Genomic DNA, 12,998 nt, shown 5'->3' with positions numbered 1-12,998 from the left:
ACATTTAAAAATTAAAGCTTACGCTTAGTATTAAAGGCAGTGTTTTGTTCTAGTAATAAGTACGGGATGAATTTGCAATATTATTTAATTAAAGCAATTAATTTCTATTAATCACTTATTTTCAGACCATTTCTCATAAAGGACTTAAATTTATCTATGAATTTGATTAAACTGTTTTTTTTTTTCCAAAGAGAAGTATGCATTCAAGAAACGTTTCATTTGTACAACAGAAGCAATTGTAGAAGGTAGGATTTTAAAATAATGGTACTTCTCTTTAGCAAAAAAAACCAAGGGGAAATTTAGGATTGTCTCTTATGTTTCCGGTTCATGCAAGGGCTCGGGGCCGGAGCAGTGTGGTGCGGCGGGCGGCAGCGCGGTGTGCGCGCGCGCCCGCGCCAGCGTCTACGCCAGCGCGGGCGCGGCGGGCCGAGCTCAAGTGCGGTGCGGGTGCGCCGAGCTCAGGGATGAGCTGCTCACGCCCGAATCGCTGCTCTTCTCTGACGCGCACGGCTCTCCGCCCGCCACGAACTTCACCACGTTCAGCTTGTGGTCGGTCTCGCATGTGTCATCCCGGGAGCCACCGGGAAGCCCCCCACCCCGCACTACCGACCGCTCTGCGCCCGAGCCTGGGTAGCGCTCGATCCTATCGCACTCCGCCTCGTCCGGCTGCCGGCGTCGGATGGAGCGCTTGGCCTGTGGCGCTGGCTCCGGCGGCCGGTGCGAAGGCTCGTCCACCCTGTGCACCAGCGGCGAAGTCCGCACTCGCACGCCACCTACGCCCACCCCCACGCTCGCCTCGTAGCAGCCAGAATCACGCGGGAACTGCCTACGTCCGAACGGCGAGTCCCCGCCCTCAGAGCTAGACCCACCGCCTTCACCTTCGGCTTCGCCACCTATTTATCGTAGTATTCTTATATAATCCACCAGAATAACTAACCTATAAAATCATGTTTTTATTTAAAATATTTATTAAGAGACTCACATTCAAGCTGGTGCAGCAGTTGCACGGCGGCGAGGATGCGGGTGCGGTGCTCGGGCGTCATGATGCCGAGGTAGTCCAGATCCGATGGCTCGATCTCTTTGAACAGCTCGATATCTTCGTAACCGTTTCTAGCAAAGGCCAAAGTGTATTCCGGCAAGTCTATCCTTTTGAGTAATTCCTCTACTGTTCTCGGTCGCGTCTCCCAGAGTCTTTCGCGACTTTTACACCATTTCGATGACCTTGACCTCATGGTATCTCTGTCCGAGAGTACTTCCACGTTGGCAAACTTGAAATTTCCGACTTTGTTATTTAAAACGCCTCGCCAAATACCCGAGGCGTTCATATTGATCACCTCAATGATATCACCTTTCTGTTAAAGAAACGTCTCCATTAATATAAAAACATATTTATTAATAGTATGCAAGAAGTAGCCTTTAAGTTATCGTACCTTATATCTCAGAGCGTCTTTCTCATAAATATTGGGCACGTAATCGACCAGCGCCCGCGCTCTGCACAGCATTTGCGGTACCAGTAAGCTCCGCCCGGCCGGACTTAATTCTATGTTTTCTTCTGCCGAGAGAGATGAGTGATTACTACCGGCGCGAACCAATGCCTGAGTGCCTGAACATAAATATTTGTACGTTGAGCGACTCGAGTTGAACACAGTCCTATATTTACTTTAAAATACCGAATACCTGTAGACACAGCATGGTAACTGTATAACAAGTTTAGAATTAGTAATAAACATAGTGGAGTGGTCATAGTCAAACAATATATACAAGATACAGAAGCTGTAAGTGAAAATATTGGGGCAATATGGTACAAAGAAAGGAAAGACAAATTATTTACAAACGTTTATATTAACACTGACAAATAAGTCAATAAATCCACTCACTACTGCCGGATCCGCTGGGAAGACTTTCAAAAGAACTATTAGAGCATGGAAAGGCTTGGTCTCCACTCGTCCGTCTATCGATGGTATCAGGACCTCTTTCTTGCCTTAACCTTGATATTTTTCTTTGAACGTCTTGCCTGAGACCTCTCACTTTGCCTGCTAAATTTGAGACACCCTCGCACTCGTCAGCAGACTGTAATTTCATAAATACAAAGTAAAGTCGGTGTCGTAAAGAAAACAACATAATTCTGATAGCCCTTTATTTCGCGAAAGTTACCTTATGCACCGTGGCTATGTGCTGAGAATCCGTTTCACTTTCTTGATCCTCATAATCGGATGAAGCAGGTGATAAAGGATCGATCCCTATCCGGTATCCCGACATCTGTCTGTAACCTCTTCTGTTGTCCCTTTCCGATCGACTTGATTCTAACGAAATTCCGGATAATCGTGAACCAATCGATTGAATGTCAGATGCGGCGTAATCCCCGCTTTCACGATCCCTCGCAGTATGTAGAGGGATGACCGTAGTCGGATAAGGACCGCTTTGTGGAATTATTAATCCACGTCGAGGGGTTCTCGCTAAACTGATGTCACCGGCGCTCCGCAACGATATCACGCCTTCACCTCTAGATTCGTTCCTTAGATTAAGCGTGAAGCAAACTCGGCCATTTTGGAAAGATGCCGCGGGTGCTCCGGCGCCCATGAGAAAGTCTTCGGGGTCGCTCTCGTAGGGCGGCTCGTCGTACCAGTGCCCTCGTCCGGACAGGCCCCGGGCCTCGTCGTCGTACATATACGTGTCGTCTGTGAACGAGTACTCAATGTAACCTTCGAATGTATTGTAGCGTAATTAATTATGCAAATTAAAAATTGTACGTGCAAACAAAATAGCGTAAAAAGTTTACCGTACGATGCCCCTTCCACAACATGGCGGTTTCACTTACAACACTGCAGGTCAAGCTGTGTACGAACATCGTAAAGCCGTGCGTGCTCGATGCAACATATTTTAAAACAACATGCATTCAGCATTTTCTCGCAACGAAAATATCTTGATGGATGAAGATGAATTCACGAAACTGTTTCTTTTAATCGTTTCATCGCTTTAAAGCGATTAAATCGTTTGTTTTTTTTTCGTTTCACAGTTTTTATTAAAGAAATCATAAAAGTAATATAAAATAATGAATGATAGATGCACATCGAAAGCGTATCTTAAATTATGGTACCGTACGACAAATCAATGACAATTGTAAGCATTCCGCAAAATTTTCACAAAAAAATTGTTAAAACAACGTGCAAGCAACATGCTCCAATTAGGGATTTGATTTTAACATATTAATTTTCATATGTTACTTATAAAATTTTATGAGTATATAAATATTAAATTATGAGTTTTAAAATGACCATTTATTATTGAATATCCATAAGCAATCAGTTATTTCCCTGTTTTATTATAATTAGAAGATGTTAAATCCAAAATTTGACTTTTTGTTTTATAAATTACTCATTTAAACAAAAAGCTGTTCTATCTTAAAGAACATCATTATTTAAAAAAATACAACATTTATAGCTCGAATAGCATGATAAAATGTATGCGAAATGCGTAAAAATAACAACTAGGCTTAGAAATAAATAGAAACTCACCTCCGAAAGGACCACGTACGCCGTCTCTTCCCATGTTCATTAGACCATGTCGAATGTCCCTCAAAATCTGTAAAAACTTAAGAATTTTATTCCATGTTTTAAGTTCACAGTTCAGATAAGTAACTCAGAGTAATTTAAAGATAGATTTTTAATTTTCAGCTGATTGATCCAGAAGAGTAAGTTTTTTGTATCTATGGTCAGCTTACTTGGATTGAATTAATTATTTTACAATTATGATATATGTTAACAATGCATTTCAATTAATATCACAAATGAAATAAAATGAATAACTAATGCAGTAGCTTTTATTGATTTTTAATATTTATCTTGCCTTATATAAGTTTTACAAAGGCTTCACAGTGCAACACTGACGGAGCGGTGCAAAGAAAAAGTTTCGAAACTTTTTTTTTAACAAACTATAGGTACATCTTAAAGCATTCGCGTACGCGATAATAAATTTTCAAAAGCGGCAATAAAACGACCACTTTTACGTAAGTAGAAAAGTATTGAACATTAAGTTAATTTATGCACGTTTGTTTCCGAGACGGTTCTGGAAGTACACGGCGAGGGATTTGCGTTTCGTTTTATTTAAGGAAATGAGGTAATGTACCGTTGAAGAGTCCAACTGAGACTTTTGTTTAAAAAAGGCCAATTACTGTGGTGATTTAACATCTTAATTAAATACAGCCAAGATGGAAATGAAGATAGGTAATAAAAAAAATTATGCGTTTTTTATTATTTAAATTGCTATGAAAAACTTCTGACCGAAAATATAATGATCATCTTAATGAGCCAACGTCCCTTGCCTTCTGACTATTAGCAATTATTGGGACAGTTACAGCAAGTCTATCGTGAACTGACTACATCAATCAAAGCATAACATTTTGATTTCACGTTACCATTAAAGATATGTACTAAAGTTGAGTGATAAAGAGGTAAAAATAGATGAAACGAAATTTTCCACCAAGGGAAAGTATAGAGTAAAATCGTGGTGAATATTAATTTCGTGCAAGAATCAATGACCCGACTGAGACGGTCCCAAATTTTTAATAACTCGCATTAGTAAAGGATTCGTGCGGGGAATGGTTGATTGCGGTCATAAAATTTCAATATTCCATATCCCGGAGTATTCGAAGGCTCACAGTTTTACGATCGAAATGCGCCCGCCCAAGGGCTTCCAAAGTTTCGTAGGGAAGCGATACAACTGTTCGTAATAGGCTTAGCTCGAGATTAGAGTGCGATTAGCCTTTGGGTCGATTCGCACGTCCAAAGCGCGCCCGACGCGAGATTATCATTGCCGTCTATATCACGCGCCCTTCACGTAACTTTGTTTTCGACATTCCAATCATATATTATGTGTTAAACAGTTCCGAGTAGGATATAAATTATTAGTACGAAGTTCAAGAAAATTGAATACAATAACACATTATTTAAAAGTTAAACGATTTAATCACGACTGCAAAGTCTATTACGCACACTCTTACCACTATCTTTTTCATCACAAAATATTCTAAGTTCGAACCTAATTAAATCAAAGAATCGATTTACAGGCGATTCAAAATTAAATCTAAAACTCTGTCCTGTCAATAAGAATATATTTTTTTAGTATGTAAATTATTTAATAAATAAAAAAAGGATTTTAAAGCTAGTACAAAAAGTTACCTCTTCCTGTTCTCTCGCCAGTTTGTCTTTCTTCTTCATCGCTTCCTGAACCTTCAACTGTAACAAACAAAAGCTCATTTGTCATTTGTAATTTCCACAAGAGCGGCTCGGATTTTTTAAATAAAATTGTGAATCGTTCGCGCTGAGATGTTTACGAAACGTTTTAATAACGAAGCACATTCATTATTCTTTCTCTTCGGAAACAATGTAACAATTATACATTTTGCAAAGATACAAATCGCAAGCCTGACTATACATTTTGCAAAGATACAAATCGCAAACATGGCTAGTTTAAATACAAAGTTGTTTTAGTTTGATACATTTTTTTCCTTTGTAATTTTTTTTCATGCACATTAAATAAATTAAAAATAAATTTACTAAATGGAAAATTCGGTTTCATTAAAAAAAACATATTGAAGTTGTAAAAAGATATCAAAGCGATATATTTAAAATAACTGTATTAATTTAAAACATGAATAACTTTTAATTAAAAATTAAAAAATAAGACACATTTTCGAAACATGCATTAATTGGATACATCGTGCAAATTCGTGCTCTATAAATAATTCTGCATGCGTGAAATAAAAATGTGAAAATTAAAAATATTTCACTATCTAATAATTCAATAAAATAGCTTTTATACACATATCTGAAATAACAACATTGTTCAATTAAATTAATTTAGAACCACCTCCTAATTTTTGAGCATTCCGAAAAAACTTCAAAGCCAAAAACATTGACAGTTTGAAAAATTTTGAATTTTGACACTGCTATAACTCTGCTGGCAAATCATTAAGGTTATAAATAAAACGTATTATAAAGATTATTCTACCATCCTATTAAAACAAATTAACACATCATCAATACACTTTAAAAGCAGAATAAAGCGAAACCTATTTAATTAAAAGCAAATGATTACCCACTGCTATTCTGTAATTAAAATTATGATCTATATATTAATTATCGTGACTTAATCTAATATCAATAAAATAGGCGTAACTATAAGCAGATATTTAATCTTCTCACGTATACATAAATGTATAATCCCTTACAATCGTATTATTTATAACATAGTATGCATTTTGCCATCCAGAGCATAACAGCAATTTTCCTGCTGGAGTAAAGACAAAGTTTGTGTCGTATATTAATGAAAACAAATCACAATACAAATTCGCTTAATACAATTTCGAAGAGTTATAAATGACAAATAAATGATTTGAATGATTTTAAGTTAGTTTATTTTCAATTCTACTATATTATAAGCAAAATAAACTTTGATCACACTCATTCTATGAAACATTTTGATAAGTTCTAAAAGCATCAATTCTAATTTAGATTTTTCTAGTTTACTATCTTTGTAAAACGTTTTACTAATTAAAAATCTTTTTACGACACAGACAATGTCTTTATCACAGTCAGGAAAACGTTTTCGCTCACCCTATGTATAGTCTCTTCAAAGGTGTTTGGTTGGGCGGCGTTCATTTGAAAAAAGCGGAGGCGGTCATAGTCCTTGGGGTCAACCATAGACCTCAAGGCCGTGTCGGGTCCGGGCCCAAGGCCCAACCCACTCTGTAGCACGCTGTCCGGGGTGTCGACCTGAGGGAAAGTTTACACACGTATTGTAATTTATAGCGGTGCTATTCATGATCTTTGGACCCAGCGCTTTATTGCCTTTTATATTTTTTAAACTCATCGCTTTTTATTCTTTGACTAAAAATACTCCCGTGACTCTGAGAGACAAACAGGAATCATAGATTATCACGCTTTTGGCAAATTTCTTGACACATACACTCGGGCATCAACATACTGTGGAAAACATTTGATATGTTAATAAAAATTTAAAACCATAATTAAAACGTAGCAGTACAATATTAATTTTACAGTGAAAAGTTTTAAAACTCTTAATCCAAAAGATTGAGTCATTCGTCGAACGTAATTTATTATTCATTTTTCTCAACAACTATCGCCGCATAGAACGCTGACTCTGTTAAGACTTCAAGAGTGTTTGAAGTTTTTCACAAATGATGCTGCCTTATATTCAACATGATAAATTGATGTCGGTCGAATGTGAACTTCATATTCTACTACCTAATAGAAGATGAATGGAAAGAAAGCAAAAAATAGCTTCAAGAACGAATAGACAAAATATCTCGCAGAATTAATCTTACTTAGTTTACTGGCGTGAGTTGTGTTGTTGCTGTTTGTTGTAGTGTAGAAATTAAATAACCTCAGGGTAAGTTATTTACTTTTTAGACGACAAGTAAACAAGACATAAAGCTTACAAACATAAAATAGTCAAAGACTACGTTAGACTAAACATACTGTAATAAGAAATCCATTTATCTTTTTGTTAAATTATCTGGAGTTGAAAGTTGAATAAACGTCTTAAAACAGATGCATTGTTCTTGAAAAGAAAATCTTAAAATTATAACAATTCCATTTAATGAACTGTAAATCAAAAGAAATCTACATCACAATGGTCCGATATACGAACAAATCAATTAATCATTTGAGGGACAAAGCTCGCCCATTAACTTTGCACTTGATAAGGGAATAATGCGTTCCCAACAATAGCCGTTTCTATATTACCAAGTTAACTACGGAAATTTTATGGTACGTTATTCATATACAGTTTCATTTCAAAGGACGTGTTTCAATGATATCTTTTTTCGTCGACAGCTTTTTCATTTCCTTTATCATTTCTGCGAAGCCCTTTACGTTGATCCTTATTAATTCTCAGAAAAGGTTGTTCATTAAAGTCTTTGAGTTACCTACATACATGTACGTATATCCATACTTTAATCTTTAACAGACGAGAATATATTAAATTTACACATGTTTTTATTGTTTATTTAGAAAGAGAGATTAAGAGATATAGAGACAGAATTTCGGAACATCTGGTCACGGTACTACAAAAAACATTTTTACTTCCTTTCTATTTTGTAATATTCCAGTGTATTTAAAATGGAACCGTGTAATTGAGAATTAACAATTCATTTCCAAGCAATTTCTTGTTGCAACAAGCTGGAAATTGTATTATAAAAAATAATTCTTGTTTCCAACTTGGAGCATCGCAATCAAGTACTTACGGGGCTCAAGTGCCCGTAATAACAATCAACAGCGGAATGAAATAATGAAGTGCTTTTACCGTACTCAGAAATAGGTCATATGAATTGTAATTCTATAATAAAAAAACACATATGAAGAATTTAAGTATTAAAAAACAGAATTGAATCAAACTTAAGTTAAAGCATTTTGGTTCTAATAATAGATGACAAGAACATTATAATTACGTTTACATGTTTGTTTATCTTCAGTTAGCTGCCATATAATAAAGAGTATTATCTGTTATTTTTTTAACAAAGGTAAATAATGTTTAAATTAAAATAAATCTGTCGATTATAAAAATGATTACAAATGAAACAAGGTGTGATTTTGAAAAAGTATACGAAAATAGAAATGCAAATAAAGTTTCGCCTCGCCAGCTCGCAACGAAAGTAATCTGTGTCAAAAGCATTGCTTTGAAAATATTACCACTGTAAACGTGATAAATGCGCCGAGAGGAATAACTTTCGTGGTTGCAAAACTTTAATATCGCCTTCATTTTCTTGAACTAGATTCGCTTTATTACATCGTAAAATATCTGCATCATAGTTTAAATCGAATCGTGAAAACAATGCTTTAACTACAAACGTTTACATCTTACATTGTAACATTCAGATCGCCAGAATAAATGACATCGTAAAATGTACATCGGAAACATAGAATCTAACTACTAAGTAACGGAACGGAATACGTTCACAAATTCAACGAGCAATTCGATCGAGTAGATACAAGATGTTTGGATTTACGATATTCTAAACGTTAGCAAAAGCCACCGTATTGTTCCAATATAAAGTTTTATTGCCGATATCGTGAATCTACAAAACCATACTAGTGTAATAGCATCGATATAATATCCCACAAGAAGACGTTAACGTCGCGTCGCGGGACAGCGGGGCAAAATGCCAATAGCGGATTCAACACAGATACCGCGAGACAAATACTTTTAAATTTGCGAATGATGTGATACAAAAGCATTGTTGCACTTTAATAAACTAAAAAAAAAGTGAGTAGGAAGAAACTGATTTCAGATTTCATTCTGATGAATATAGAAAATTCAGAAGTTACATATGTTAATGAGATTATCGAGTCATTAATATTTGATGTATTTTCCAGCTACAAATCTTCTAATAAAAAGTTGATTTCTGATCACGAACATATAAACCTTCTTAAAGCGCTTATCCCCTAATCGCAGGCTAGACACGACTCCGGACGGTAGTCGAAAAAAAAGCAACTTCTGACAGAACTAATCCTAAGTGCAAGTTGGCCGATAAGGATTATACGGAGCGCCCTAATGGCCTTTATCCGTTCGCTCAACAAACGGTCATAACTCAGACCCCGTCGCCTTGGCTCAACCGACTTAACTTTGGCAGCCGTCATTTCTCAAAAGGCACGCGCTGACGTACCCCCTCTCACTTCGGAGATTAATAAATATATAGGTGGACGTGGAAAAATGTAGCACTTAATTCGGTCAAGATGAGTTGCGTATCTTAAGAGAAAGCGTCTCGTCTTCTTACATTTTTCTTATTTCAAATTACATACTCGTAGCACGTAGAAGTTTGAGTTTTTCGTCACGATATTGTTGTCTGCAGTCGACAGCAGAACATTATTTAACAATACATATGATAGTACATTTAGCATAAATATCTCTTGAAGTTATTCTAAGATAAAGTTACATACAAATCTACAGTATGACTAAGTTTTCTAATTCAAATTGACAAAATGTAGACTAAACATATTTTCAAATAGATCTAAAATTTACATGTGATAAAACATTGAATATACACGTTAAAATTTGTAGACACAACTAAATACATTTAAAAACTAATTTCTACACTTACTGTAAAAAAGTCAAATCGAATTTTATAATTTGTCTCCAAATTACTTAAATAATTTATTGATCACATTTTCGGCAAAATTAGTCAAACATTAATGGAAACAATAAAGCTAAATCACTTTAACGTGACTAAACGGATGTTCGAACAATTGACAAATGCATTATAAAGTTTAGTATGACAATGTGCATCATAATTTTCATTACACGCATTTGTGGCCGCGCCCGCTCTACGCAGATTCATACGGGTTGCGACGCGTCATACTAATTGCTGGGAGTGCATGTCAAAGAAGGACCGGCGTCGCCGGATCTACATAATGGCGGATGGGGGTAACAAAAAGGAATGTATGGAAAAAAAAAATACGAGGAAGCCAGACGCCGCTAGCGGGCGCCGACGTACTCTAAGATTCGGTTACACACCGTTGTTCCTCGTAATGAGAAATCGTGTTTCGTCTGCCTACACTTATGTCACCCCTTTTTTGAATTATATAGTTCGTTATTTTGTGTTTTCAAATTCGTAACATTTTTATTTTTCGCGTGTCTACGATATCAAAGAAGTTCAATTACATTGTTATAAGAATGAATAAACCACCAACCTTCAGTAGTCGGAGAGGCACTTCAAGAAGAAGAAGAATAATGATAAAGTTGATATTTTGAAGACAAAATCTGCTAATTACGAGTGTTACCAACATATTATTTACCATGACTAGAGAAGCTACTCTTATAATTAGATATTACAGACTAGTATTCGGACCCTAGGTTCCTCTTGATAATCCTCTAATTCCGTGCTAGGATAACTCTTAAAAATTACCTTAATTACGTACAAATTAAACTTGTCAATACATTCTCATAACACACCGTGCTTTAAACTTAGTGTCTCACTTAATTACCACACTGTTACCTAGGTCTAAGCTATTCGTGCTGGACAAGTCAGTTTAAAACCATGCGAATGACATACTTCTGTTTGGAAAGGGACAAAATTAGTCTAAGACTATGGGTTGTACAGTAAGGTTTCTTTTACTTCTATGTCGCAATATTTCTATACAATGCAAGATATCCTAAGTTAATTTATAGGTTCTGTACAAAAACACATTAGATAGTTTCATCGTCACTGCATGAGATTTCTTTTCCACTAGCACGACTAATCACTTAACGCGCTGGTATTTCAGGCATAATGTACCAGTACGTTTAAAATATAGTAGTCGCGCGCAGAAAGATTCGCGAGGTTAGCCGCCTGTGGAAATAGGCTCTAAGCACACGTTATGCCACACATTACTTACCCTCTGAGGAGGAAGTACTTGTCTTGGGCTGTGGGAATGTTTCGGCGAACAGGAGCCATGCTTTTCTTTCCTGTGGGACTTCAAACCTCGGAGGAGACGGGAAAATGTCGTCACCTTTTTCTTTGCAGTGCCGAGACAATTGTCTACGGAAAAGAAAACTGACATAAGGTAACGAGGAATTTTTGTGGTGAAACTCTATTTATGACAAAATAAACTCCCTCCTAATTAAAAATATAGAAGTATAGAAATTTTACTATATTAAATTGCAGGGTAATTCTAAATGCAACAATTGTTCATTTTTGAATACTATGAATGTAAGTCAACAACATACGCCCGTGTTAGAATTAGTTTAGAAAGCATACAATAAAATTCTTTTCGCGTTAAAAAAATTTAAATGTGATACAGGCCCCATTGGTAAAACTTTATGCTAAAGTAATTAAGACATTACGTCTTATAGAACTTTATTTTCCGCATCGCATGGCATGTTGGTTATAATTTTATGGTTAACTTCCAACTACCTATATAACGAGCGCCAATGCTAGGATTAAAACCATTACGGCTAAACGCATAAAGTTGGTCACGTATTCTTTGTTTTTTATGTAGGTTATCGGCGTCAACTTTAAATAGGTATTATGTTGCTTGCATGACTTTGTATTGAGCAATTATCATAAGAACAATTAAAAAAATAGAGAATCATTAATGTTGAATTCTGATACTATTCTTGCATAATTATCGATCAAGGTCATTGACCTTAAATAATTGTGACAGGTCTATCTTTATAACGTTAAAGGTAATTTTTAATGTCCTTAATTTTAATTTATAATGTCACAAACATTTTGCAATCTGCAAGTTCAAATAAATGTATAATTACTTACCACTGGGCGGGAATTCATAAAAATACGCCGACCGCGGACTGAGGCAACTGAAACAAAGTTGAATAATTAACATAGTCCATTACAATAATAAAGTATTCATTGATTGGAGGCCGAATAATTAATTTCTGAAGTATTTGCTGTGTGACTTACACTGATGTATCTCAGGGGAAGTAATCACAACATTGCATTAAGCTCGACAAATATTTGTTTAATTGCCGTATATTATATTGACTTCTCTCCAACAGAAAAGATGAAACCTTTGACTTTTAAGAGATAGGACATGTCAAGCGTGCCCACTCCCCTCTGTCTATGAAAAAAAAAAACAATAATTTCTAATTTGTTGCACAAAAATGTAAGTACACACGCTCGCTTTGTGTAAGAGCACACAATGTTCGTTTAGTGTAAGTACACACATTTTTGGTGTGTTGACATGTGTGATTGTGATTTTTACCTCATCCAACGCTACAAGTGTCGACAGCTCTTTGCCTAGTCCGATTCTCTATAGTCAAAGGGTGAAACGAATACGCGGAATTTGTCGCTGTTGGGGAAAATGGAAAATTAATAGCCATCGGCATTAACAATACCCATTCATAATGATTGTAGACGGAATGAGTATCATTTAATGAGGATGTAAATTAGTAAAGGGTTCAAATTGATATTTCTGTGAATGAACGGCTTAATTGTAGCTAATTTCAATTCACCTTTCTTTGATGTATAATTATTTAAAAGC

The 12,998-nt window shown here is 35.9% G+C and overlaps 1 protein-coding gene across 6 annotated transcripts in view; it reads right to left on the bottom strand.

Annotated features, from left to right (window-relative positions):
• Positions 1 to 397: 397 nt before the first annotated feature.
• The window catches only part of LOC106720351, a 109,944-nt gene continuing 97,343 nt past the window's right edge, over positions 398 to 12,998 (bottom strand). The window contains exons 4-13 of one of the 6 annotated variants that reach the window (XM_014515005.2): positions 12,269 to 12,315; positions 11,394 to 11,551; positions 6,615 to 6,773; positions 5,178 to 5,234; positions 3,516 to 3,582; positions 2,155 to 2,678; positions 1,878 to 2,070; positions 1,431 to 1,603; positions 983 to 1,352; positions 398 to 893 (exon numbers count right to left, since the gene is read on the bottom strand). In XM_014515005.2, the coding sequence (XP_014370491.2) occupies positions 433 to 893; positions 983 to 1,352; positions 1,431 to 1,603; positions 1,878 to 2,070; positions 2,155 to 2,678; positions 3,516 to 3,582; positions 5,178 to 5,234; positions 6,615 to 6,773; positions 11,394 to 11,551; positions 12,269 to 12,315 (2,209 nt within the window). In that variant the 3' untranslated portion in view covers positions 398 to 432. Of the gene's footprint in view, positions 911 to 982; positions 1,353 to 1,430; positions 1,604 to 1,877; positions 2,071 to 2,154; positions 2,679 to 3,515; positions 3,583 to 5,177; positions 5,235 to 6,614; positions 6,774 to 11,393; positions 11,552 to 12,268; positions 12,316 to 12,998 lie in introns of all 6 variants that reach the window. The other 5 variants (XM_014515006.2, XM_014515008.2, XM_014515007.2 and 2 more) reach the window with 5 other exon arrangements.

The sequence above is a fragment of the Papilio machaon genome, chromosome 8, assembly GCF_912999745.1.
Source record: "Papilio machaon chromosome 8, ilPapMach1.1, whole genome shotgun sequence".
Taxonomy (NCBI): Eukaryota; Metazoa; Arthropoda; class Insecta; order Lepidoptera; family Papilionidae; genus Papilio; species Papilio machaon.
The sequence above is the reverse complement of the archived record's forward strand: the minus strand, read 5'-3'. Positions and strand labels throughout refer to the sequence as shown.